The 27,713-nt window shown below is 35.5% G+C and overlaps 1 protein-coding gene across 1 annotated transcript in view; it reads right to left on the bottom strand.

Annotated features, from left to right (window-relative positions):
• Nucleotides 1–27,713, bottom strand: part of XPR1 (xenotropic and polytropic retrovirus receptor 1) — a 217,012-nt gene that overhangs the window by 69,089 nt on the left and 120,210 nt on the right. Inside the window, exons 3-6 of the mRNA XM_040446496.1 lie at nucleotides 15,375–15,476; nucleotides 3,904–4,127; nucleotides 883–1,032; nucleotides 530–613 (exon numbers count right to left, since the gene is read on the bottom strand). Coding sequence (XP_040302430.1) covers nucleotides 530–613; nucleotides 883–1,032; nucleotides 3,904–4,127; nucleotides 15,375–15,476 — 560 coding nt within the window. The remainder of the gene's footprint in view (nucleotides 1–529; nucleotides 614–882; nucleotides 1,033–3,903; nucleotides 4,128–15,374; nucleotides 15,477–27,713) is intronic.

The following is a 27,713-nucleotide window of genomic DNA, read 5'->3' as shown; positions in this document are numbered from 1 at the left end:
TGGATTTCCATTCCACTGTGGTCAGAGAACATATGCTCTATGACTTAAATCCTTTTAAGTTTATTGAAACTGGTTTTATGACACAGAATATATCATTTCAACGTTTTGGTATAACTACTGTGTAGACATCATTTAATAATTTTTTTTAGAAATTTTTTTAGAACCTTGGCATTTTGGATAAAGATATGCAATACCCAAGCATACCTGAATCCTCCACCACATATCACGAAATAAAAACCTCATCTTAATCGTTTAAGGAGACCCAGAAGTTAGGATGTCAATAAAAATAAACAACAGAAGGAGTACAGAATAAGAAGAGAAAGGTGAGAAGACATTATAATTCATCATGAAGTAAGATGTGGCATTTAATATTTTAAAAATGAAATAACAACAGTAATAACTACTTTTAAACTTTGGCTGACATATATTTTTTTAAGTAATGAAACTAGAATTTTACCAGCTAAACAGATTATGTTCATTACTAAACAGACAAAACCAACTGACCAGACAACTGGAAGAAAATACGAACCTGAGCAGCTCCCAAAGGGGGAACACGTAAACGCTTCATAGCTTTTTGTCTGTCACCATCTTCAAGTTCATTAGTCACTACAGCCTAGAAAGACACATTAAATTTTGACACAGGTTATACTAACCTTGAGTAATACACAAATAATTCTGAACCATTTATACATATGGTATCCTGATAACCTCTTGGTGACTATATACTGAATAAAAAGCAAAACAAAAAAATCATGAGTAAGATTATTATATTCAAAGCCAGCAAGTAATTACAAAAAGGGAACAGAGATGAGGAATTATTTCATTAAAAATAAGACATTAATTTTATTGAAAATGTGTGGCACACAAATGAAATTACTATACCTCAGTTTCAGAGATGAGCTGGTTGATTTTCTTGCACGTATAAAAAGGCGCCACTTCTACATGAGCCACTCGCCAATCTGCTCCACGAGACGTTTCCAGGATCTTGTCATGCTTTTTGAGGATTTTTCGAAACCCTGTAAAATTCAGATTCTACAGAAAGAAATGAGAAACACTACCGTAATTTCCACCACCATAAAAGAAGGAAAACAATAAGCACTATGCATTGATGAGCTGATTGAGGACTGAGTACTGAGAGAAATGGCAATGCTTTCATACAAGCATTTACTACTAAAAAGATAAGACTCTTCTTTCTTATTCCATCTGTTTATTTCAAGGTAGTATACCATCAGTAATAAAAGAAATCCTGAACTATGAATCCTAGTATTTCTATTTCAAGTAAATTAATAAAAGTCTTAAACTCAAAACATCTTTATTTCCATTTTCTTATGTACAATATTCTCAAAAAGGCTAGTTCGTATTATTTTGCTTCATGATCAAAAGAAGACTGTCAGAAAAATGTTTGGATTTATCATACATTGACTACATTTCTTAGTTTTGTTTTCTGAAGGACTGGCATAGCTATGTATTTTACCTCTAATGTGCAACCATTTATGAACCAGCATGGAAAAATGGAAAATCATCTATTTCTTTTAACTTTCATTTTACTTCTATCAATTCTCAGTTTGGGGATGGGAGTGTGAAGAGAGTCAGTAGAAGTGATCACATACATAGGGTTTCACTGATGGTGGGTGAGAGCTTGCACTCTTTCTCCATTTCCACAATATCAAAATAGCATACTTTTCTACATTCTCAAATTGTTGTTTTTTTGATCAACATGCAAGAAAAAGCAAGAAACCGGCTTTTCACGGTTCTTTAAACCAGAGGCTTCCAAATTTGTTGATCACATAGTCCTATCAGTAAAAAAATTGAATACTGACTCCAAATTAGACTTTGCATGCTTCCTAGTTTGTATATAATTTTTTTTCTCATACTTTAATAAATCATCTTAAACTTTCCTTGGGGTGCATACACCATGAATTAAAGACTGCTTTCAATTTTCCTTTCTCCTCACTCTCAATATAATATATTCTTACAGAATAGCCAGACTCAAAGAACAGAGAATGGATCAGAACTTTTATAATTAATGATTATTTTTGTTTTCCCAAACTTTTTTTTTAATGTTTGTTTTTGATAGAGAGAGAGAGGGGGGGAGAGAGAGAGAGAATGAGGGAGCATGAGTGGGGGAGGGCACAGAGAGATAGGGAGACACAGAATCCAAAGTAGGCTCCAGACTCTGGGCTGTCCGCACAGAGCCCAATGTGGGGCTCAAACTCACAAACCATGAGTTTATGACCTGAGCTTAACCAGCTGAGCCATCCAGGCCCCCCAGGGAGCTTTTTATAATGACCCCACACAAAAGCTGCTGGGAAAGTTAATAAAACAAAATTTAAGAGGGGTATTTCCCTGTAACACAGAAGCATAATCAATGAAATATGAAACGTTAATGTTTTACAGCATTATAAGAAAGAATACATTTTTGTTTCTTTTTAAATATAAATTATAAAGCTATAGATAAATTTCAAAGGAAAATAATTTCTCATGATATGCTTTACTATTCTTCTTTGAATGATAAAATATTAAATTATCAAAGAAGAACACAGAATTATGAAAGAGATGGAAATAAGTACATGCATTAACAGCTTAGAATACTGCAGATATGAGACTATAATGTCTTCTTATTTTAAAACTCCCAATTTACCCCTAGAATACTTTTGTTGTATGATCTTGAGTTTTCATCCTGTGATGATTGTAGCCACAGATTATCAGTACTAATCACAATAAAATGGAAAAAGAATAGTATGCAAAGTCACTAAATTTAGAGATTAGAGAAGCTTTTGCCTACTGAAATGTTTATTATTGAACAAATCATCTGTTCTTCTATAAATTTGTTATAGAGTCAACTATGTAAACAAATCTGTAAAGAATTAGAAATTAATAAATGCCTTCAATTTCCATAATTTAATGTCATGGTAGTAAGGCTTTACAGATTGGATTTTAAAAATAGTCATATATCCTAATTGCATAGATATTCAGTCTCTATATATATTTGCTGTGACCTAATTTCTTTTCTCTCACAAGAATTCTTTTCTACTTAAAAAAAAACCTTTATTTTAATTCTAATGTAGTTAATATACAGTGTTACATTAGTCTCAGGTGTACAATATAGTGATTCCGTAATTCCATAAAGATTTTTTTTATCACAGAGTCATATTGCAGTCTGCGGATAATAAAATTGGAAGGATTGTTAGTTGTAAATTGAAAAGTCAGTATCTTTTATAATATTATTAGTGTTAGTTTCAGGAAAGTTAACTGTCTAATTGCCTTTGTGGAAATTTTGCTATAGGTTTGGAAGAATATAAAGCTCTTACATAGCCAGTGGTGGTTGGGTAAACATATACAATTTCTTATTTCTATTCACCACTACCACAGATGCCTCTAAAAACAGAAGCAAGCCATTAGGAAGCAAACTGTGAGTGAATATAGTGAATGTTGTACAAAAAGTTTTCAAAAACTGATCTTCAAAAACAGAAATCTTTTCACAAATTTTTTTGATGTTTATTTTTGAGAAAGAGAGAGAGAGAGAGCAGAGCAGAGTGGGAGCGGGGGAGGGCAGAGAGAGAGAGGGAGACAGAATCTGAAGCAGGTTCCAGGCTCCGAGCTGTCAGCACAGAGCATGATGTGAGGCTCGAAAGCACGAATCATGAGATCATGACCTGAGCCGAAGTCAGTTAACTAAGCCACCCAGGCGCCCCCAAAATAGAAACCTTGTTACACTATTTTGCTACCTTTGATATGTGGTTTTTAGCCAATTAGAACAACTGAAATCACATTAAGAACCTAAAAAATAATGACATGCTAAAGATTTCCCTTTTTGGATTGGCCCATTAGTATAGTTCAAGGTTAATTCCAAATTTCTCAATTATTTGAAGATTCCATTCTCCAGGGTAAAAACTGAAGTACCTGATAGTTCTGCAGCAGGATAAGACTGAGGTAGAACTCGCTGAAGGCCAGTTTAAGGTCTTTAATATTCCTATGTTGGACACGTTCCTCGTGGGACAAGTGGAAGACTGGCTTTCTGCGCTGTCGCAGTGTAGTAACGCCAGTGCTCTCTTTCTGTGCATCCAGTGATGACTGAAGCTCATTCTGAAGTGTAGCAAACCTGCGCTGAGCCTCCGCAAGCTTCTCTGTTAAAAAAAAAAAAAAAAAGAAAGAAAGAAAGAAAAAAGAATTTCAAAACATCAAGATAAAAAAGCTGGTAAACTTCTCACTGACTTCTGAATTTTTAGTATTTATTCCAGTTTGTTTCCCTAAAATTTCTAGGAAAAAAAATGTTACATGTAATATTTAGAACTGGATAGGAAAAAAATGTTTTGGTGTAACATTTCATCCTATCATTCTATCCCACGTTTCCCTCCCTGTAAAACCTCAAGTGTACCCTTTGTTTTTACAGATGAAGATACAGAATTTAAAAAGCCATGAAAAGTGAGAATGCAAAATGGTACAGCCACATTATAATCTGGAAAAGAGTTTGTCCATTCTCGAAAAGTTAAACATAGAGTTAGTTACCTTAAGATGCAGCAATTTCACTCCTAGGTATATACCCAAGAGAACTGAAAATATACGTTCACACAAAAACTTGTACATATACATGAATATGTATTCACAATAGTCAAAAAAAACTAGAAAAATAGTAAAAAAAAAAAACAAACCCTAAATGTCCATTAACCAATGAAAGGATAAGTGACACACACACACACACACACACACACACACACACACACACACACAGGAAATATTATTCAGTCATAAAAAAGAATGAAGTACTGATAGATGCTACAACACGAATGAAACTTGAAGAAACCATGGTAAGTTAAAGAAACCAGACACAAAATGCTACATGTTATCTTATTCCATTTATATGAAATGTCCAGAACAGGCAAACCCAGATACAGATTAGTGATTGCTAGGGTCTAGGGGGTTGGAAGAATGGGGAATGACTGCTAATGGGCATGGGGTCTTTTGGGGATGATGAACATGTTCTGGAATTATATAATGGTGATGGTTGTACAACCTCGTGAATATTCATGATTTGAATCTCTCTCCTCAGGAATAGCTCAGTCTCTTTTAATCACTTATGTGAGTAGTCAGGCTTCCTTGGGATAATCTCCCATTCTTTTTTTTTTTTTTTTTTAATGTTGATTTATTTTGAGATAGTGCGTGCACATAAGTGTAAGCAGAGGAGGGGCAGAGAGGGAGGGAGACATAGAATCTGAAGCAGGCTCCAGACTTCAAGCTGTCAGCACAAAGCCCGACATGGGGCTCAAACTCACAAACCACAAGATCATGACCGGAGCTAAAGTCACACAGTTAACCAACTGAACCACCCAGGTGCCCCAATAATCTCCCGTTCTTAGTCAACTGATTTGGGACCTTGAATACAGCTGCAAAATCCCTTCAGAGCAACACCTAGATAGATGTTTGACTGAATAACTGGGGAAAGATACAGAATACATGAGGAGGATGGAATCTCAGAGGCCTCCTTAGAATTATGCTATCTCTGGACTGATGCAAATTTCTAGAGACTCCAAATGCCACTTGGCCCAGCAGTCAAATGGAGATTTATAGTGTTCAGGTTTAACTCACAGTGGACCCAGTTGGTCCATGAACTCACACTATGATTACTTTCTCAGTTCTAGAATGTATAACTGAAATAGAAACATCAGGCCACTTGTACAAATCTCACACTGACTCTGACCCAGGGATAAGGGCCATTATTGTCGGAAGGACTAGTGGAAGTTCCAAGAACTTCTCCCTATCAAGATAATAATCAAGAAGCAAAAACACATCCCTAGGGGAACTCCAGAGCTTAGTGCCACAACCAGAGACCTGAAAGATACAGGGATGTTGATATCTATCGTTCCCCATTTAATTCATCTATTTAGTCTGTGCAGAAGTTGTATGGATCTTGAAGAATGACTGTGGATCACAGCAAATGTAATCAAGTGCTCATTCTGATGTCAGCTGCCATTCTAGATGTGGTATCATCACTGGAGCAAATCAACACAGCCTCTAGCACCTGGTATGCAGCTATGCACCTAATAATGCAGCTTCTTATCTGGCAGCAGATGCCAGCATTGTCTGAGCCCCAGAAATGGCATCATTCCCCATAAGTGCTGGTCAGCCACCTAGTGGCAGGTTGAATGCAACTGGATGCAGGGGGCAGATCTGTCCTCTCTGGAATAAATGTATTCTTGATATGGTTGTGCCATCCCTACTCATAACATTTCTGGCTAGCACCACTATTACCTGGAATGTCTTATCCATTTTCATGGTATACTACACAGCTTTGTTTCTGATAAAAAAACTCATTTCACAGCAAAGGTAGTAAAACAATAAGCATATCCATGGAATATAATGGTCCTACCACATACCCAGAAATTGCTAGCTCAAAGAAAGACTTAAAATGAGAGACAAAACTCTTGAAGAATAGGGTTCTGCCTTATAGCATTATATTGGTGTTTTCGCAAACACAGTCAAAATACAGAGTCTACGAATCAAGGAAGGGAAGTGGGAGTGGCTCCTTTCACTACTATACTAAAAATTCACTCACCCAATTTTTGCTTCCCAATCTGCAACTTGAGCTCTGCCTATTGGTTAGTTCTCAAGAAGAAACGCTTCTTTCAGAGGAATACAACAACAGTTACACTGAATTGGAAGATGAGGAACACCTGGCCATTTGGGGCTCATCATACTACTGAACCAGTAGGCAAAGAAGTTGTTTACTGATTAGTGATTGATCCCAATGACCAAGGGGAAAGCGAATTGTTGATATACAATAGGAGCAGGGAGGATTGTGTCCATAACCCAGGAGACTCTTTGGAATATATCCTAGTATTTCCATGACAAGTAATAAAAATTAATGGGAGGCCGCAGACATCAAAGAAAAGAATTATTGACGATTCAGACCCATCAGGAATTGAAGTCTGGGTCATTCTATCCACTAAAGAACCCTAGTCAGTTGGGCTTCTGGCTGAGGGCAAAGGGTAGCGGAAAAGGCAAAATCATAGATACAAACTATGGCCTTTTGACTTCACGCTCTTTTACATAGTTTGTATTTTCCTCTTTTTGTTGCAATCTGGGTAACTGCTTCAGCTCTATGTTCAAGTGTATAAATTCTCTTTTTTTAAATTTTTTTTTAACTTTTTTTTTTTTTTTTTAAGGGGCAGAGAGAGAGCATGACCAGGGGAAGGGCAGAGAGAGAGGGAGTCACAGAATCTGAAGCAGGCTTCAAGCTCTGAGCTGTGAGCACACAGCCTGCCACGGGGCTCGAACTCATAAGCAGTGAGATCATGACCTGAGCTGAAGTCAGACGCTTAACCGACTGAGCCATCCAGGCGCTCCTATAAATTCTCTCTTAATCTCTACCTAATTTACAGGTTTAACTGGTTAAGATATTAAATTCAGTGATTATATTTTAATTATTAAAAGTTTTAATTGGTTATTTTAAAAAGTCAATTTTGATCGTTTCTTCTTTGTTCATGGTTTTGATATTCTTCTATGTCTTTAGCCATACTAAGCATATTGTTTTATTTTGTATCTAATTAATTTTGCATATTTTATGCAGCATCTTACTGTTTTGTAGTTGAGAGGTTTTCAGGATTTCTTCCTAATCATCCATATTGTAAGAAAAAGAACTATTTACCTATTTTCAAATCTCCAACTGAAAAGGCAAAATGAATCTCAAATTTCTTATTAAAGGTAAGCATTTCCACTGCAAAGTTGTTTATCTTATTATCCTTCTGATCAAAAACAATATAGAACTTTTTGGTTCTTTCTTGGTTCACTGTGCACTTAATGATTCAGTAATTTTTTCGTGATGCTTCTAGATCAAAAGATACATATAACACTTCTGTTTTATTAACAACTAAAATATTTATGCCCTAACCAGTTAAAAGCCATACAAAAAAACAGTATACACAAATACATACACAATATATAATGAAAGAATGTGAGACAAGGTCAACTATAAATTACTTTGCTGATTAAAAAGCTTAGGTAACTTCTAAGACCCAAAAGCCAGAAAATCATAAGTATATGAATGATCAACTTTTACTGTTAAAAGACTGATATATGAATTTGCTATCTGTTTACCATCCTTAGCCACAAATGTCAATACATAAATTTTGTAATTATTTACATCTTTCATCATATGGATATTAAAAATGAAAGTAGTCCAAAAAATGGAAAGAAAGAAGAACTGTTACTTCCTGCATGCCAGCAATGTCATGAAACAAATGCCTCCCCATCTGGCAAACTCCTCACTCATTTTTCAAGGCTAACCTCAAATATTATTTTCTATGTAAAGTCTTTCTTGCCTAACAACTCTCAGCTACAACTTGAAACTCCCTCTACAGGGCTCTCATTAGACCACAAACATGCATACAAAGCACACTGAACATATAATTCTTTGTTTATATGTTTGTTTCATTAACCGTGAGCTCTCTAAGGCCAATGCTTCTCTCTTGAGAGCAAAAAAAATCTTCATGTTTTAATGGTGAGCAATTTTCTAATAGCTTTTTCAGATATACTTTACACAGCATAGAATTCACCGATGGTAAGCACAGTTTGGTGATTTTTAGTAAATCTGTGGAGTTGCGCAATCATCAACACCATTCAATTTTAGAACATTTCCAACATCCCATACACTTCTGTCATGGCCACTGGCTGTCATTCCTCATTCCCACCCCTGGCCCCAAGTAACCACTGATCTGCTTTCTGTTTCTATAAACTTGCCTTTTCTGGACACTTTTATAAAGGAATCATACGATGTGTTGTCTTTTGCATCTGTCTGGATTCTTAACATAATGACTTTGATGTTCATCCACAGGAGTTTGTTCTTTTTATTGCTGAATTATACTTTGTTGGGTGGATATACCACATTTTGTTTAAATATGCATGTTGATGGACAATTGTTTCTATTTTTTTACTATATAAATTATGCTATTAATATTCACATATAAATTTTTGTGTGGACTATCATCATCATCTTTATATTATAAGAGCTTGCATACAGTAGGCTCAATCAATGTTTGTTGACTGAGTGAATGAATGAATATGTAGGAAAAACTCTCTAGTAATCCAAGTGCCTATAGAGAAATAGAGGAATAATAAATGCCAGGGGTATTTTGCTAGTTTTTGAACCAGTGATTCTCTTCCTTAAGGGGAAAGCTATCTGGAAGAGCACATAAAGGAAAATCCTTGTTTGGAAGTAGGGGAGTATAAAGCATATTTCAAAAAAGAATTCAGTATTACCATAGTTACAGTGTTATACTTAGAAAAAGGGTTTAATACTTATCAATAGGTTTAAAAAGGATGAGAAACACTGCTTTTGACAAGTGTCCAAATCTATTTTTCAATGACACCACAGTTTTCTAGAGTCAGGGCTCCAAAAAGTTCAAATATATGGGACAGCACAGAATTTGGGAAAAGGTATATATGTACACAAAAATGTACTTTGGCCTATGAATTAAACTCTATAAATATAATTAAAAATTAAAAATGAATATTTCTAAGTAATTTTATAAATACTGATTAAAAATAGCCTATCTTGGCAATAAATTCCAATCTCTACACATTCCAGTAAATCCAGTGACTGAATGAGAACAGATTATTTTAAGAATACATGCTTAATGCCATAAGCTCTCAGATAATAAAATATTTGATAAAAATTTCCAATAACCATTCAAAACTTTCAAAGCACCTATATGTCCCTTAAATACATTAGGGACATTAGGGTTAACGAGATCCTATTTTTATTTATTTATTTACTTATTTATTTATTTTGAAAGATACAGAGTACAGAGTACATCTGAGCTGTCAGAGCAGAGTCCAATGTGGGCTTGATTTCACGAACCATGAGATCATGACTTGAGGTGAAATCAAGAGTTGGACGCTCAACGGACTGAGCTACCTAGGGACCCCAACAAGGTATTTTTTTAGTTTTCACCAGATTTATATATATTTTACTTTCAGAGAAAAGTTATTTCAGAACTATAAACTATCTTAAGAATAACAAAGCTATTATAGTTATGCAACTCAAGAATAATTGTTGAGAAAACAACGTTAGTGTTTTAGAATACTTTGGATTTTTTGTATACTTATCTTGCAATGTTATGATCTTGCTAATTCAATTTATGGATGTCAGTATTATTTGAAATACAAAATTTGTAAGACGGCTGACCCATCCGAGATGATACAGGGTAGTTAGTTGTTATATTACATGACATTTTTGTGCTTTTATCTGGAATTCTTATTACCTGAGATTGTTACACCTCAAATACTGAAGTCTAAAATTTCCATGTGTGGGTAAAACAACTCCAGCCTCAGCAGACTATCTGTTATACTCCTCAATCCCAAATATGTCATGTACTTTGATTTCACATTGCATCTGGATAGGTGTTTCCCTGGAACACTGCACTCCAACTCCTCTCCGACTGTTATCCTCAATATGCTACTCCAAGAGCATGTGGAGATGCCTACGCATTTTCAAGGATGCAATTTAAATTTTACTTCTTGTGTAGGCTTTTCCTCAATCCCTCTCTTCCTCTAAGCAAAGTCAATGGTTCTTCATGTCACTTTCCACAGTACTTTGCAAAATTTGAAAATACCAAGTATCATATTGTACATAAAAGAAATAGTACAGTTGACCAATACACACAATAGCTATTCTACTATTCCATTCTACTATTTCTTTTCATGTATTTTTTAATTTTTATTTTAAAGTTTATTTATTTTCAGAGTGACAGAGACAGCATGAGTGGTGGAGGGGCAGAGAGAGAGGGAGAGCGAGAATCCCAAGCAGGTTCCACGCTGCCAGCGCTGAGTCCGATGCAGGGCTTGAACTCACGAAACCATGAGATCATGACCTGAGGTGAAATCAAGAGTCAGATGCTTAACGGACTGAGCTACCCAGGTGCCCATATATTATTTTTTAAATACCCAAGATGACCCCTCGTATTTTAATTCCCTGACCCATGTGTAGAGTTGCAACCCACAGTTTAAAAAAACATTACTTTTGATGACAGTCGGCTTTTTTATTAAGATGCCATCCGGCAACTGTGTTACTCCATGACCATGGGCATTGCCCATCTTCTCAGTCTTAGAAAGAAAGAAATGATATGACAGAAGAGAAGGACAGTGGATATGTGGATAGTACATAAATAATTTCCAACTTCTCCCCACCTCCCCATTCTTTAATAGCTCTGAAGTAAATGATTCTGTTGAAATGAACTCAAGAGAATCATGATGTAGGAAAAAATAATAGGACAATGGGAATTTTAAACAATATCACAGACCCATGATCACGCTAATTAATATATACTTAATCCATGTCTTTATACATATGCAAGCAAACACATACACACATATCAGTCATTAAGCCATAATTTAGCTATGTGGGTACTAGATACATATGATCACTTGTAAAATGAATATTTACTATTTCAGTGAAAGAGATACTTATGTTTTATTACACACATTCAGTGGCATAATAATATACAATGCTTCAAATTCAGTAAGAATAAAGAAAAATAGACATAATAGGATTACAGGAATAACTGTAATAGGAATAGTTCTGAGTAACTATTATCCAATTGGTCTTGCATATATATGAAGCCCGAAAATATTCTATAGCCAAGAAATAAATGTTTCTAATGCCATAATTTTCATACTTCTGAATAACACTACTGTAATTTCATTCCTTCCCTCCTACCTTTCCCACTTCCCTCCCTCTTTTTTGGTAAAGAACAGAAAAGCTCATAAAATTGCTGTGAATTCAGAATAATTGAAGCCAAAAATTTAGGACAGGTCAGAAAAAACAGACTGTTTAGAAACAAAGGAAGAAGACCTTAGCTATTTAAAACATTCCAACTGGGGCGCCTGGGTAGCTCAGTAGGTTAAGTGTCTGACTCTTGATTTCGGCTCAGGTCATGATTTCATGGTTTCGTGAGTTCAAGCCCTGTGTTGAGCTCTGAGCCGACAGGTGGAGCCTGCTTGGGATGCTCTCTCTTTCTCCTCCCCTTCACCCCCTCCACCCCCCTGGGTCTTATAGCACTCTCTCTCAAAATAAATAAACATTTTTTAAAAAGGCTTGCCTGTTTTAATAATGGAATATTAAAAGCAACAGACACATTCTAACATTTTGTTTTTATGTAGGCACATAAAAACATGGCTTGGAAGGTAAGTACTTTGAATGGAGAGAGAAAGCAAACTGGTTCAAAGAGAAAGGTATTGTAACATGAAGTCATTAATATTACCAATGGAAAAGGATATTACTAATCACCACAAAAAAGATCTCTGACACTATCGCCTCTAGAATTGATGCCATTTTTAGTACTAAAAGAGACCTAGGAGACTTCAGTAATTAGTAATGTTATCACCAAAAAGGAGCCTTCCTTTAAAAAAACTTCCCTCTCCTCCTACGGTCTAAAAGATTTTATATATTAATATAAATAAAATAAAGAGCAATACAATGACTTACATGACTGACATCAAACTACTGTCAATTGTTTCTAACTCATTACATGTGGAACCCTAGAGGACTGGGAATGAATTTGCTCATCTTACAACAAGGTACATAGAGGCCTCAGAAGATTAAATGGTAAACTTCTTCTAAAAAAATAGTAAGGTTCAGAAATCCAAAACATAACTGGTAGGTAACAGAACTGGTATGAAAATAAATATGTACATTTTAGTAGTATTCATTCTATGTGTTGTTTGGCTTTTATAGCATTTTTTGGGGGGTACTTAAAAGCTTCAGTCAAGACTATATCTCACTTGAAAGTGACCATTATTAGCTGACCATTAAATAATCTGTGAGACATAAGTGGTGGAGGCAGGTTTATACGCTAAACTCATCCCTGTTATTTTAGTTATTTATAGTTTTTCTGTGTCCTAGTCTCTGAGGACTGCTGTCTATAAGATAATCTGCCACAGAGCAGGTGGCTAAATAAGGAGGAAAATGATACTGTCTAGAACAAGTGCCAAATTCTATTTCTGTCAATCATGTCTTCATATTACCCATCACTTCCTGACCTGGCAAAAAGTCAGTCTGAAGACTATCAATTTGTACCTCCTCTGTGGTGACATCAAGAGACATGCCCTACTGGTCCTGCCAACACACTAGGAAAAAGGAAGTCATTTAATCACAGCCTCCAAACTTCCAATAGTAGAAAGCCTAAAATTATTTTTGAAAAATAATGAAATTTAAGATACCATTTTTCAAACTAGGGTTATAACTCAATATACGGTTATAAAAGCAATTGTGTGGATCATAAATTGGCATATTATAAGTCAAAGAGAAATAATTATAGAAAACAATATATACTACACATAGTAAGGATATTATTCCATGAAAAAATATTAATTATTTAAATATACTGCATATACACACATATACAGATGCATACAAACATACATAAAATACACATATCTGACTAGGTGTGATGGGTCACATGTGTATACAGTTTTTACTACAACTTAACATGTAGTATGTATCTCTTATTAACAGTAGATTTTTTTTTTCTTTGTATACCAATAATCATTATCTACTCTTTGTGATCTCAATAATCCACATAGAACTGGGCTCAGAGATCTTTCCAAAAAAAATCACAGAAAAAAAAAGCTAATAAACTTGACCTTTATATTTTTCATTTACAGGCATAGGTCATATCCTATAGCCTTTTCTCAGTCTAAACACTCTTTCCCCTGCAAATGCCTTCCTCTTAGCTTCCTCTTCCTCATTCTTCATTACATGGCTGCCCTCTCCTTCTGTCTACACTGCTAGTTCCTCTTTCACTCCTACTCCTAATTAAGGAAATTATCTCCGTTCTTGCACATTGCAAATTGTTCTGTACATTTTCCCCTTGCTGAAAACCTATCCACTGCACAGTTTCAAATAATATTGCCATTTTGTCTCTGCATTCTAGGTACTTACAGTGTAGTGCAAAGGACATGCTATGCCCTTTCATGGCTCTGTGTCTCTGCATAAACTACTCTCTTTGCCTAGGAAGTCTAGCCATAAGGGAGAGGTGAGGAGAACTAAGGCATTTGCTTCCTTTTTTGTTTCTTTTTTGCTAAAAGGCAGTGACTTGCTAAGGAGATTAAACCAGTTAAAAGGAAAATCAACGATGCGTTTATTTACTAATTCTTAGAAGAAATAATTACTGGCACAAGGTCTTGAGGAGCTAAAATTTAATCAGTAGTTGCAGAGATTTGCCATGGACTAAAGAGGGATATCTTTTCTAAAAAGATTGGAGGGAAATAAATCAGCGTAAGAATGTGAACAAGTATTTTGGGGGAGGGGTGGCCTACATCTGCATAAGTATTATACACCAACAGGAGCTGAAGGCCTTTATTTTTATTTGTAAAGAAGGAGTATAGTATAATGAGCATGATGGAGAAGATGGTGGGGTCAGAAAATTCAAGACAATGGAGTTGGGTCCAGAAAAACATTTTGGAGCATGGAAAAGGGCACTGATTAGGACCTGTGGGTAGCTTTGAAAACACAGTTAAGAATGTAACAGTGAATTTACACTGGTTCAAACTTGTTCTGGTATGTGATTTTTTTCCCCCAGCTATCCTAAGCACCCAGGGAATAGGCATGGAGAAGGAAATGCTGGATTGGTTCACAGTTGGAATTTTGATAGGCAGAAGCAGTACAAAGCAATGAGGGTAAAAGGATTTAAAAAGCACAAGGGACAAAACGGTTAAGATGACTAAGAGAGGCAAGTAATTCTGGGAGGGGTCTTGTCAACTGGAATAGATGAAGGAGTCAAGAAACTTGAGCTCTGTGAGACAGAAAAACAGAAGTTAAAGGACTAGGGGAGTAAACATATATAAAAAACCAGAATTTTAAAGGGTCAGATATAAATAAATAGAAGTTCTAGTATTTCCTCCTCAACTCCAATAGCATCTTGTAGATGCTACTCTGGAGACATTGCTCTAGAGAGATAGAAATGAGTATTCCATACAATGGAAAGACAAAAGAAATGTAATTAATAAGCAGGAACTGCTTATTTAGCTTATTTAGCTGTAATTTGGCTTTGAGATGATAAAATCAAATTTCTGAGTCTTTAAAGCTTTCTTTAGCCTGGACTTGAGCGAAGCTCTACAAAGTACTGGTTCACAAGGAGGTTCCCAAATCCTTGCAACTGCAAAAGAATCTAGGCAATGACCGTATTAGGCTTAAATACTGAAGCACCAGATGCATTCCTACCTTAGCTATAGAAAACATCCCTAAACGCAGTATAGGAAGGAAAACAAGCCACCATTTTAAAATAATGATCAGAAGGTTAAATAAACAATGACATGCAGAGTTTCTCTTTCTGTAACAGCAGAAATTCTATTGTATGTTGTACCAAAAAACTACTCACCTGAATAAAATGTGTTGATTTTGGCAAGTTCCTTTTCACAGGTTTGGAAAAATTTTTCTTCAAACTTGGCAAAATACCTCTTTACTGTGTCCTCATCTGTAACTGAAAGCAAGGAAAACATTTAAATTTAATGACCAAAGGTCAATTAAGAAAGCTAGGGAAAGGGTGCCTGGGTAGCTCAGCTGGCTAAGCATCTGACTCTTGATTTCAGCTCATATCTTAATCTCAGGGTCATGAGTTTAAGCCCCTCACTGGACTCCATGTTGGGCGTGAAGCCTATTGGGAAAACACAAACACAAAAACCAAAACAAAAACCAGGCACCTGGGTGGCTCAGTCGGTTAAGCGTCTGACTCTTGATTTCAGCACAGGTTATGATCCCAAGGTCCCTGGGACTGAGCCCCAAGTTGGGCTCTGCCCTAGCAGGGAACAGAGTCTGCTTGGGATTCTCTCTCCCTCTCTCTCTCTCTGCCCCTCCCCCACTTGTATAAGCTCTGTCTCTCTTGGTTTTGGCTCAGGTCATGGTCTCACAGTTTCATGAGTTTGAAACCCCGCATCAGGCTCCACGCTGGCACTATGGAGCCTGCTTGGGATTCTTTCTCTCTTCCTCTCTCTCTGCTCCTTCCCCACTTGCGCTGTCTCCGTCTCTCTCAAAATGAATAAATAAACTTTAAAACATAAATAAACTTAAAAAAATACATTAGGGAAATAAAATTTAAACTTACTACTTTCTTAGTATTCAAAATGACAACAATGAATTGTGAACCATATTAAGAAAAGACTACTAAAAGGCCTCTTTATAGGAATGCAGCCATTTTTTAACTGGATGAGACTCTAAATCTCCACTATGATAAATTTACAGTGGTGGAGAAAATAAGTGTTCTAAGACTTGGGGACAGGAAGACACTACTGGAGACAGAGGTGATCAAGGAAGAGTCAAGGTGTTGGGAGTTGAAAATGAATAGGATTCAGCAAAAGTAAATATTTCAGGGAATAAAAAAAGGAACAAAAATGAAGACATGAATATGTATTATGTTCCTGGAAAAAAAAATGAATCAATTGCTATCAACTCATTTTCACTTAGCTGCACCAGCATAGAAAAATGTAGACTGATGGTTATAAATTAGATATTTTAAGGCTACAGATGCTGGGTATGAACATAAGTGGGTTGAGCAAATGGGTGACTGTGCAAGTATAGTGATAAATGGCAACAGACATCTTCAGGATAAGGAGTGGTATGCATTCTGGCAAGTGAGAGCATATGTCCATCTAGGTAGTTGCTGCCCTGTGGCAACAGGTGGTTAAGGTTGTCAGATCTTCCAATTTTCAGGAGAAGTCATAAATCTAGATATTTTAAAAACACAGTATAGGCCAATCAATATATGTCTCTGCAGGCTGGATCCACTTTGTGAGTTCTATCATATAGCTATTAATTTACTGAATATCGTAAGTACAGACATATGTAGCTTCAGGAAACCCACCTCCCCAAGCCTAAATGGGTATGTTTCTTGCCCAAGTGAGATTTGACTAGACTCCAGATGCTAATTATAATACAGAACTATCCTATTTCTGGCTCTCTCGGGCATCCTAAGCTTAAAATGTCTAGGAAAAAGTATAGATTCTTTTATGTCCCTCAGATGTTTCAAATCTTAGTGCAATCCCCAAAACCCTTAAACAATTCAACTATCCAGGAATAAGAGAAAATGGTATTTCCTTGAGTAATATGCAACACCTACATATATACTATTTCTTTGTATCAGAGATACTTTAAACAAAAACAAAAGTTTAAAGTGAAGTTGTAGGGGTGCCAGAGTGGTTCAGTCAGTTAAGCATCTGACTTCAACTCAAGTCATGGTCTCGCAGTTCTTGAGTTCAAACTCTGCATCAGGCTCTGTGCTGACAGCTCAGAGCCTGGAGACTGCTTCAGATTCTGTGTCTCCCTCTTTCTCTGCCCCTCTCGCACGCTGTCTGTCTCTCTCAAAAATAAACATTAAAAAATTTTTTTAATAAAAAAAAATGAAGTTCTAATAAGCATGTCAAATCTATTCATTTAATTTGAGTAATGTAAATGTGAAAAAAAATACCACTACACAAAACCTTGAGTTTTATTTGTATATCTACTTCTTTATTTCTTATGCTTTAGAACTTAATAGATAATGCACGATTCTACCGATTTTGCAGGGAAGAAAGGATGGCCACTCTTAACTTCCTCATGTAAGCTCAGTAATTTAGGTACACTAAAGGCTATAGCTGCCCAAGGCCACTGAGAATTATTTTTTCAAAGTATAAAGCAGGTCAAAGCTTTCTTTTAAGGTGACCTTGAGTTAGGGATGATCCATGGTAACAGATGCTACTCTTATAATAACATCTAGCTGTAGCTGATTTAAAATAAGAGTTAATTACCTATTTTCTTTTCATTTTTATTTTATTCTTCATTGTATTGTTAGGAAAGAAAACCTAAAACCAAAATATGGGCTTGGTCATACTTACTTTGTTTCCCTATTAACAGACAGCTTTCATTAACACACATTAACATGAGATGATGGAAATAAAGTTGTTCACCAAAGCGATTTAAATATAGCTTGTTTTAAAAATAATTTTAACATACTAATATTTATATAGAGGTTGCATATTCAGCAACATCAACTATTTAAAATATTACCAAGAACAAAGAAACCAAAAAACCTAAATAAGCCTCTGAGAAACTAAAACATAATAAATTTTATGTATTAAAGTATGTAACATTCTACTCATGAACCAATCTCATATGAATTCTTCATTTCCTCAACTAGAGACTGTTTTATCTAAAATACCAGCAGTCTCTTATGTAGATTTCTGGTTCCCATATAACTTAATGCCCACAAATTACAAGAGGGTAAGACAAGCTTACAGCAACACTAAAAAGTAATAGCAAAAAAGAGAGAAAAGTAATAGCAAAAAGAGGGAAGAATTATACATAAAAATAGATTTGCATATACAGATACTTTCCATTTTTGAAAGTTCAAGTTACACCACTTTACTTTTACATAAAAAGACATAACATCAGTACCTGTTTTTGCTAACTGAAAAGAAACCTCAAGAGGATTTCTGCTTTTACAAAAAAAAATGTTTTTTAAAGTTTTCAGCATTTGTTTTGCAGCAGGCCATTACAAAGGCAGCCAGCACCCTGGGCAGTGAGAGTGACCCCACAAAGCACCTTCCCCGAGAACTGCACTCAGTATCTCAGCATCAAGCCACCATAGCTTTGAACCATGTCAGTGAGCATTTGTGCCTTATCTTGATTTATTTTGTACATCTGTGACCAAAGTATACCCTAAGGTATCAGAAAAGCATAAGAGAGGATATTTTGGGGGTCTGGGAACACTAAAAATTGTTTCTATATAAATTAATGGTAATAGTATCTTCACTATACATCATTTTGGCTTATGAAAGGTTTCATAGGAACAGTCTATTTTGGGGGAAACTTGTACACAGAGATTTAAGATTAAGATAAAGGGAGCGTCAAATCAGTGAGGAAAGAATGGACTATATAAAAACAGGGTTGAGCCATCCATTTAAATAAACTCCAAATGGAGTTAAAGAAACAATATTAGAAAAGAGCAGAAAAAAATTAAATAACCCTACATGGGGAAAGTTACCCTACACACTACACAAAACAGGCCATAAAGAGAATGATTGACATTCTCACATAATGAAAAATCTCCATTCTACAAGATACCAGAAGCAAAGTTAAAAGACAGGGAAAATGTATCTGCAACATTTAAAATAAAGGATTCACATGCAAAATAGACTTTAAAAATTTCTTACAAATCAGCATTACAAGATATTCCATAAGAAAAATGGGTACATTAAAGGAATCCATAGAAAAATACAAATGGCCAATGAACAAAAGAAAGGATGCTTAACAGCCCAGATATCAGATGTTACTTCAAAATAATGAAATATAATTTTTAAACCATCATAATGGAATAAATTTTAAAGTATTTTTTCAGCAATGGTAAAGGTAAATGAACTCTTGCTCCCTGTTGGTGAGAATGTAAATTTGCAAATCCATTTAGGAAGGCCATCAAAATTTTCAGTGTGTTCAATCCCATATGTAAGAAATATATTCTAAAGGAATCTCTGCACAAAAGGATGTGTGCACAGGGATGTTCGTGCAACACTGTTTTTAATAGTAATAAAACAAAGTAACATCCAACAAAAGGGGAACAGATAAATTATAATATCATATAACACTATGCAGCCATTTAAAAAAGATAGACATACATCCTGGTTATGTATGAAAATTGTAAGACACTGCTGATGAAAAATTTAAATAAGAGAATATATACAGCATGATCTCATTTATGAAAAAATATGTGCATAAATCAATATTCATATGTACATTCATAGAAAGAAGACTGGAAGAACGCATAACAAACTGTTAATTGTGGTTATTTCATTTGAAAGAGGAGAAGGTATGAAAGGGAATCTCACATTTTGCTATCTATATTCACTGTATTGCTTGAATTCATTACAATGAGATGTAGCCACGGATGATAAATAAATTACATTGTATAAAGAGTATTATTAACTGGAAGGAAAAAAAGTAACATGTGGCATACAAATCTTTAAATTATACATAGTAAAATCTAACCAGCACAGCTAGTTGAAAAAAAGTTAACTGTATCAGAATTTAGATGAAAACAGGATGATTAAGCCCTTCACCTCAGTTATGAGAAGTTGGTGGAATGCTGATTTCTAGAATATCCATTTCTATTATGCTTCCTATAACGTATCTGCTGAATAATGTTAGAAATCAATAATCCTAAACTGAAGAAACAGAATTTTAGTGTTCAGAAATCAACTAGCCAGTTTCCCGTTTTAGAGTTGAGAAAATACAGGTGTAGAGAACCTAGATAACACGAGGATTTTTCCCCCTCCAGTAACAATGTAAATTTTACAGAAACTCACTATATTTTCTTATTATAAAATAAAGAATATAAAAGTGACATCTATTTGTTACTGAAATGTTATGCACTGAACTGTGCAGCCACCCTCTCCCAAAATTTAAATATTGAATCCCTAATCCCCAATATGATTGTATTTAAAGTTTATTTATTTTGAGAGAGAGCGCACAAGCAGTGGAAGGGCAGAAAACGAAAGAATCCCAAGCAGGCTCCACACTGTCAGCACAGAGCCCAACGTAGGGCTCGAACTCACAAACTGTGAGATCCTGACCCGAGCCAAAATCAAGAGTCAGACACTTAACCAACTGAGCCACCCAGGTACCTCCTCGATGTGACTGTATTCAGAGGCAGGGCCTCTGAAGAGGTTAATTAAGATGAAATGACGTCATAAGGATGACCTTATTCTAAAAGGGCTGGTGTCCTTATTAGAAGAGAAAGAGACATCAGAAATACCCCTGTATGTGGACACCGAGGAAAGGCAGGTGAAAAGTAGCCAGAAAAGGCCCTCTGCGAGCCATACTAGAAGAGCTTGCACCTGATCTTGCATTTTAATCCTCCAAACTGTGAGATCATAAAGTTCTACTGATTAAGCCACACAGTCTATGGTATTCTGTTATGACAGCCCAAGCACACTAATACAATGAATTTAACATGTCCTTAATTCAGTAATTAATCTCAAAAGATTAAGCCTACTTTTAAAAAAGGTAGCATAAATAACTACAAATCTTAACAACACATATCAACAATTCTAAGATTAGCATCAACAGGAAAAAATCCCTGGAAGACAAAGGGGTGAAAAAAATTCAGAATTGGTCAAGAATGATTCAGAGAACACTGCTGTAGAGAACCCTTTGCTCTGAATTAAATAAATATTAAGTCAGCTATACTAAAGAGACAGGGAGAGAAAATGAGGGACAGATTTCTTTGTCATTTCTATTATGGTCAAAATTTTACCTCAAATTTGGAGATGACAGAAAATTTTTTTCTCATCCACCCCCAAATTAGGAAATTAACAGCAAATGACTCTAAGAGTACTAATCAAGGTAAAACATCTCTACTGCATAGTAACCACCAAGTGCTTTTTGCTGCAACTGTCAGGAATATTTTTCTTTTTATATGAGACTTGTCATTCTACTTTCACACGCAGTCTCTCAAAAATCTACTTCTTAAAACCATTATTAATTTCTTCAAATATCTTATATGTTCCATTCAACTTTTTTTTTTTATTTTTTTTTTAACGTTTTATTTATTTTTGAGACAGAGCATGAACAGGGGACGGTCAGAGAGAGGGAGACACAGAATCTGAAACAGGCTCCAGGCTCTGAGCTGTCAGCACAGAGCCCAACGCGGGGCTCGAACTCACGGACCGCGAGATCATGACCTGAGCCGAAGTCAGCTGCTTAACCGACTGAGCCACCCAGGCGCCCCCCATTCAACTTTTTATTACAACTTTCCATGTTCTTAATTTCCAGCTCTATGATACTGAAGGGAGGGATTTTTTTTTTTAATCTTTTTAGATCTTATGTCCAACATAATGTCTGGTAGACAGTATGTGCTTCATACATTATTTTTTGAAACTGCTAATGTTGAAATGATGTTAATAATGTTTGCAAAAAATTATGATGTATTTATTAAGTTTTAAAAAATGAAACTCCAGGGGCACATGGGTGGCTCAGTTGATTAAGCGTCTGAGTCTTGAATTTGGCTCATGTCATGATCTCATGGTTTATGAGATCGAGCCCTGCATCAGGCTCCGCCCTAACAGGGTGAAGCCTGCTTGGGATTCTCTCTCCCTCTCTCTCTCTGCCTCTCCCCCAGTCACATACTCCCTCTCTTTCTTTCTCTCTCAAAAAAATAAACACTAAAAAAAAAATGAAACTCCAATAATTGGATATTCATGCACAAAAGAATTAAGTTGCATCCCAACCTCATGCCATATATGAAACAGCTAAATGAATCAAAGACCTAAATGTAAAAGCTAAAACTATAAAACTTTCAAAAGAAAACAGGCATAAATCTTCATGACCTTAGATGACACAATGGATTCTTAGATATGACACAAAAAGCAGTAGGGATGAAAGAACAAGTTGATAAATTGGACTTCATCAAAATTAAAAACTTATGTGTTTGAAAGAACACTATGAAGAAAGTAAAAGAACCCCACAGAATGGGAGAAAATATCTATAAACCATATATCAGATAAGGTCTAGTATCCAGAATACACAAAGAACTCTTAGGATTCAACAATAAAAAGACAGATAACCCAATTAAAAAATGGGCAAAGGATCTGAATAAACATTTCTCCAGAAAAATATACAAATGGCCAATGGCATATGAAAACATTTCAACATCAACAATCATTAGGGAAATGCAAATCAAAACCACAATGCCACTTCATATCCACTAGGATGGCTATGATTAAAAAAGAGAGAGACAGACAAACAGACAATAACGAATACTGACACAAATGAAGAGACATTAGCACCCTCATACATTGCTGGTGGGAATGTCAAAATGGTGCAGGCACTTTGGAAAACAGTTTGGCAGTTCCTCAAAAAACTAAATATACAATCACCATATGATCTAGCAATTCCACTTCTAGATACATACCCAAGGGAAGCAAAAACATGTTTACACAAAAACTTATACACAAATGTCTATAGCAGCATTATTTGTAATAGCCAAAAAGTGAAAACAATCCAAGTGTCAATATATCAACTGATTAATGTATAAACAAAATATGGCCTACCCATATAATGGAATATTTTCAGCCATAAGAATGAATGAAGTACTATTACATGCTACAGCATGGATAAATCTTGAAAACGTTATGCAAAGGGAAGAAGCCAGGCACTAAAAACCACACATTCCATTTATATGAAATGTCCAGAGCAGACAAATTCACAGAAGCAGAAAGTAGATTAGTGGTTGGCATGGGCTGTGGGGGGGAGGAGGAGGGGATGAGGAGTGATGAAATGTTCTGGAATTAGACAGTAGGTACAGTTGTAGAAATTTGTGAATGTATTAGAAATTACTAAATTATATACTTTTAAAGGGTAAATTTTGTAGTATCTGAATTATCTCTCAATAAAATACATTTTAGCTCCAAATGCACTGATAAATTAAAACATTCATTTACTTATTCAACAAATAATGATTATGCCTATTAGATGCTAGGCTCTGTGCTAAATGATGGGGATATGTAAGTAATGATGAACAAGGTGGATGTGACTCCTGTCCCTTAAAGACTGTGCATTCAAGTGACTGAGGCAGAAAGAAACTCACACAAATAAAAAAAAGAATTACAAACTGAAAAGTGCTGTGAAGGCAACAGGGTATAAGAAGGGAGGTAGGTACTGGGATGTTTAGCTATCCTTCAGGCAGGGTAAGAGATGGTCAGCAAAGATCTCATCTTAGGAGATGACATTTAATCTGAAACCTGAACCTAAAGGACGAGAAAGAACAAGAGGAAGAGCAAAATAGTTCCCAAGAGTGGCAATAACAGATTAGGAAAGGAGCTGGGGTGCTTGAGAACCTGAAAGGCAGGTTACTATGGAACTGAACAGCAGGTAGTGATAGGAGGTTAAGATTAGGGCGGTAGGCAAAGGCCTTTACACGTGGGAAGGCCATGTCATAGAGTTTGAATTTTATCCTAAGTGCAATGGAAAATATTGAAGGGTTTTAAGCAGGAATCTAAAAAGTAGAATTAGTTTACTTTCACTAAATGATTATTTAAAATAGCATTTCCCAGGACATTAGGTATGAGATGAATGGAGAAGAATTCCAAGGAATTCAAGTAAGTTTGGGAAGTATGAGTGCAAACAGAAGTCAACTGATCTCTTTAAGGAAATAGTTCTCAACTGGGGATGGTTTTGCCTCCCAGGAGTTATTTGGCAACGTCTGAGACATTTTGGGTTGTCACAACAGGAAGGGTATTGCTAGAATATAATGGATAGAGGACAGGGATGCTGCTAAACATCCTACAAGGGCCAGGACTTCATCCTCTCTCTCCCCTCCTTCTCAACAAAGAATTATCCAGTCCAAAGTGTCAACAGTGCCACAGCTGGAAAACTCTGCTTTAAGGGTAAAGAAACATTACTATGCTAATATGCATTGTTATTATTCTATGAGAAGGAGATATAGTATATTGTGTTTCTCAAAGTTATTTATAAGAATATAATCTTTCTTTGGGGTGGAGGGGGAACGGCAGGGGAAAGATGGGAAAGGGGGTGTAGAGTATCCAGCAAAACTTCCAAGAACATTACTCTGTGGGGAACACTAGTTGGAGAGGCACTAACTTTAATATCACCTCTTTATATTTTTATTATATTCCATATCCAATAGTTGCTATGACTTCTTAGCCTCTCAAAAACTACTCATAAATGAAAGAGCTGATGAATAAAAATTAACATGTGACTGGGTTCCATCACATATAGGAAGAATATTTAGCACTACTGATTTCACGTTTTTAAGGAGAAAAGGTGTTTTTTTTTTAAGTGTGATTTACAAATTAGGAATAAATAACTTGAAATTCTATTTTTTCTCAAATGCTTCTTCATCAACAGATGGGTGAATTATATAAAGCATATGGCTAAGAAGATTTCAAAAATAAAAATGTTACTCTAAAATCACTGGTGTAGTAGAAATAGAACTGAGAGTCATTCATTCAACAAGTATTAAGTCCCTTGTATGTACCAGGCAGGCACCAGGGATACAATAATAAGCAAAATGCATGTAGACTCCACCCTCAGAGATTACACTCTACCTGAGGAAACAGACTTTAATCAAATAATCACACAAATACACAAAACGTAATATGGGTTTTGAAGAAAATGTAAACATGAGAAAAAATAGCAGTGGGATCTATCTAGTCTGCAAGGAGTTGAGGGAAGGGAGGTGTGGGAGTTTCTGAAGAAGTGTCACCTCAGATGAAATCTGAAGGATAAGTAGGCATTTAGATAGAGCTTAAGTGCTCTAAGCATATATGCCAGAACAGCATATAGATGCTGTGGAAGGAGGCATAGTACATTTGAGAAACTAAAGACTAAGTGACTGGATGGAATCCAGGGGGCAAGGACAACAATGGTGGCAGTTAAGGCCAAACAGGCAAGCAGGGATCTGATTGGTTAGGATCTTGAAAAATAAAGGATCCTATGACCAACGAGACATCTTTGAAGAATTTTAAGCAGAGGAATAATTGTGATCAGATATGCTTTGTAAATAAAGGGATATGGGAGACTACTCAGATGTAGCACAATAGTTACCACGATAGCCTTAACTAGGGTGAAGTCACTGGAGATAAGAAGTGGAGAAATTCAAGAGACAATATTGAAATCAATATGGTTTTAGTGACATATTGGATATGGTTCTATTGTCAATTACCTGTATTACCCTGAGTAAGTGAATCTCTGGCTCTTGTTTTCTCTTCGACAAATGAGAGCATTTCATTAGGCAATCTCTAGGTCCCCCTGCAGTTCCAAATTTCCTATTCCATAATTAAAGCTACTATTTTCTGCAAAACCCAACTACACTGAAGGGTCCTAAGCAAAACTTTATGATCTATTTTGAGGTTCCATCAGATGAGGTTAATTAAAAGTGCTTTTAAAATAGTCATGGTAGAACAACAAAAAATTCTTTTAATTCAGACAGTGACATGTAACTGAGATGAAATTATTGGCACTAACTCTGATACAATCAAAAGTATTTATCACCTCAATGAATATTTACCTAATGTCTGCTAGGCAAAAAAATAAAAAAATAATAAACGAAATAGTGGTAATTCTAACATGAGCGCAACTCAATAGTAAAGCAGGTATTATATACTAGTGTTTTCAAATGTGTTTTGTCCCTGTAACCTCTAAAAGAATTTTGGAAAACTTTCTTACATATATTTAAGTTATGACAAAAGATTCTGTACACATTTAAATAGTTTAAATGTAATTTTTGGTGCACTGTAATTATTTACAGTTTAGAACAAAATGACACTGTTTCTAAAGTGGCTAATGGAATTTAAATGCCATCACAATATGGTAACTACTATCATTCATTATTAAATATACACATAAGCTCTTCTTTAACAGTTGGAAATTTTATATCATTTTGGGTTTTTTTTCCATTTTGTTTTCTTGAATTTGCATTTCTACTCTACTCATATTACAGAATTTATTCTAATATATTTTTAGGTTGGAAAGTCATTTATTGATCATCCTATCATACTTCCTAGCCATTAAGTATATATAAATTACAATTTAAATACAAAAACTTTCCTAACCATAAAGCTCTAAATATTAAAATTTCTTCTGGGGCGCCTGGGTGGCGCAGTCGGTTAAGCGTCCGACTTCAGCCAGGTCACGATCTCGCGGTCCGTGAGTTCGAGCCCCGCGTCAGGCTCTGGGCTGATGGCTCAGAGCCTGGAGCCTGTTTCCGATGCTGTGTCTCCCTCTCTCTCTGCCCCTCCCCCGTTCATGCTCTGTTTCTCTCTGTCCCAAAAATAAATAAAAAACGTTGAAAAAAAAAGAAAAAAAATAAAATTTCTTCTGGATTGGGTTATCATTAGAATTATTAGAACATACTATATCAACACAATATAAATATGTAATAAATTTTGACAAGTATTAAACACGAGTAAAATGTTACTGGGAATTGGAAAATAAACTTAATTTTTAAATTGAAATAGATAGAGCTTTCCTCCCAATTAGCTCATATACCCACTGATAAATGTTACATTATTGCTAGCATGATGAATATCACATTGGTAGAATTTAAGAATATTGTAGAATGAGACAATTAAGAAACACTGATATCACTATTTTTCATCTTATAGATATAACTGCTGAGAAATACTTTTCACATAAATAAGATCAGACTGCAAGTTTATTGTAGCAATGTGAATTTTCTGAACTCCTTACAAGTGTCTTCCAATAACTGTATAGGGATTTTTTTGTTAAAAATTAATTTTAATAATACACAAGCTGACAATTAAGTCTTCTTTCCAATTCACTGACAACAAACAATGAAAACAATTTTACTTCAAAAGGATTTGTTACCCTGTAAAACAAAAGGATTTACCACCTTGTTTTTTAAAAAAAGTTTATTTATTTTGAGAGAGAGAGAGAGAGCGGGAGAGGGGCAGTGAGAAAAGGAGAAAGAGAGAATCCCAAGCAGGTTCCACACTGTCAGCTCAGAGCCTGAGGCAGGGCTTGAATTCATGAACCTTGAGATCATGACCTGAGCCGATATCAAGAGTCAGACACTTAACTGACTGAGCCACCCAGGCACCCCAGGATTTATTACCCTGTTACTCACATTCTTAGCATCTACACCAAGAATTTGAGTATCTCAGACTATTCCTTTGGGGGCTACACAGGTAAAGCATTGTAACAAAATTCAGAT

This window comes from Herpailurus yagouaroundi, unplaced genomic scaffold (genome assembly GCF_014898765.1).
Source record: "Herpailurus yagouaroundi ecotype Mexico unplaced genomic scaffold, PumYag 195, whole genome shotgun sequence".
Classification (NCBI taxonomy): Eukaryota; Metazoa; Chordata; class Mammalia; order Carnivora; family Felidae; genus Herpailurus; species Herpailurus yagouaroundi.
The sequence above is the reverse complement of the archived record's forward strand: the minus strand, read 5'-3'. Positions and strand labels throughout refer to the sequence as shown.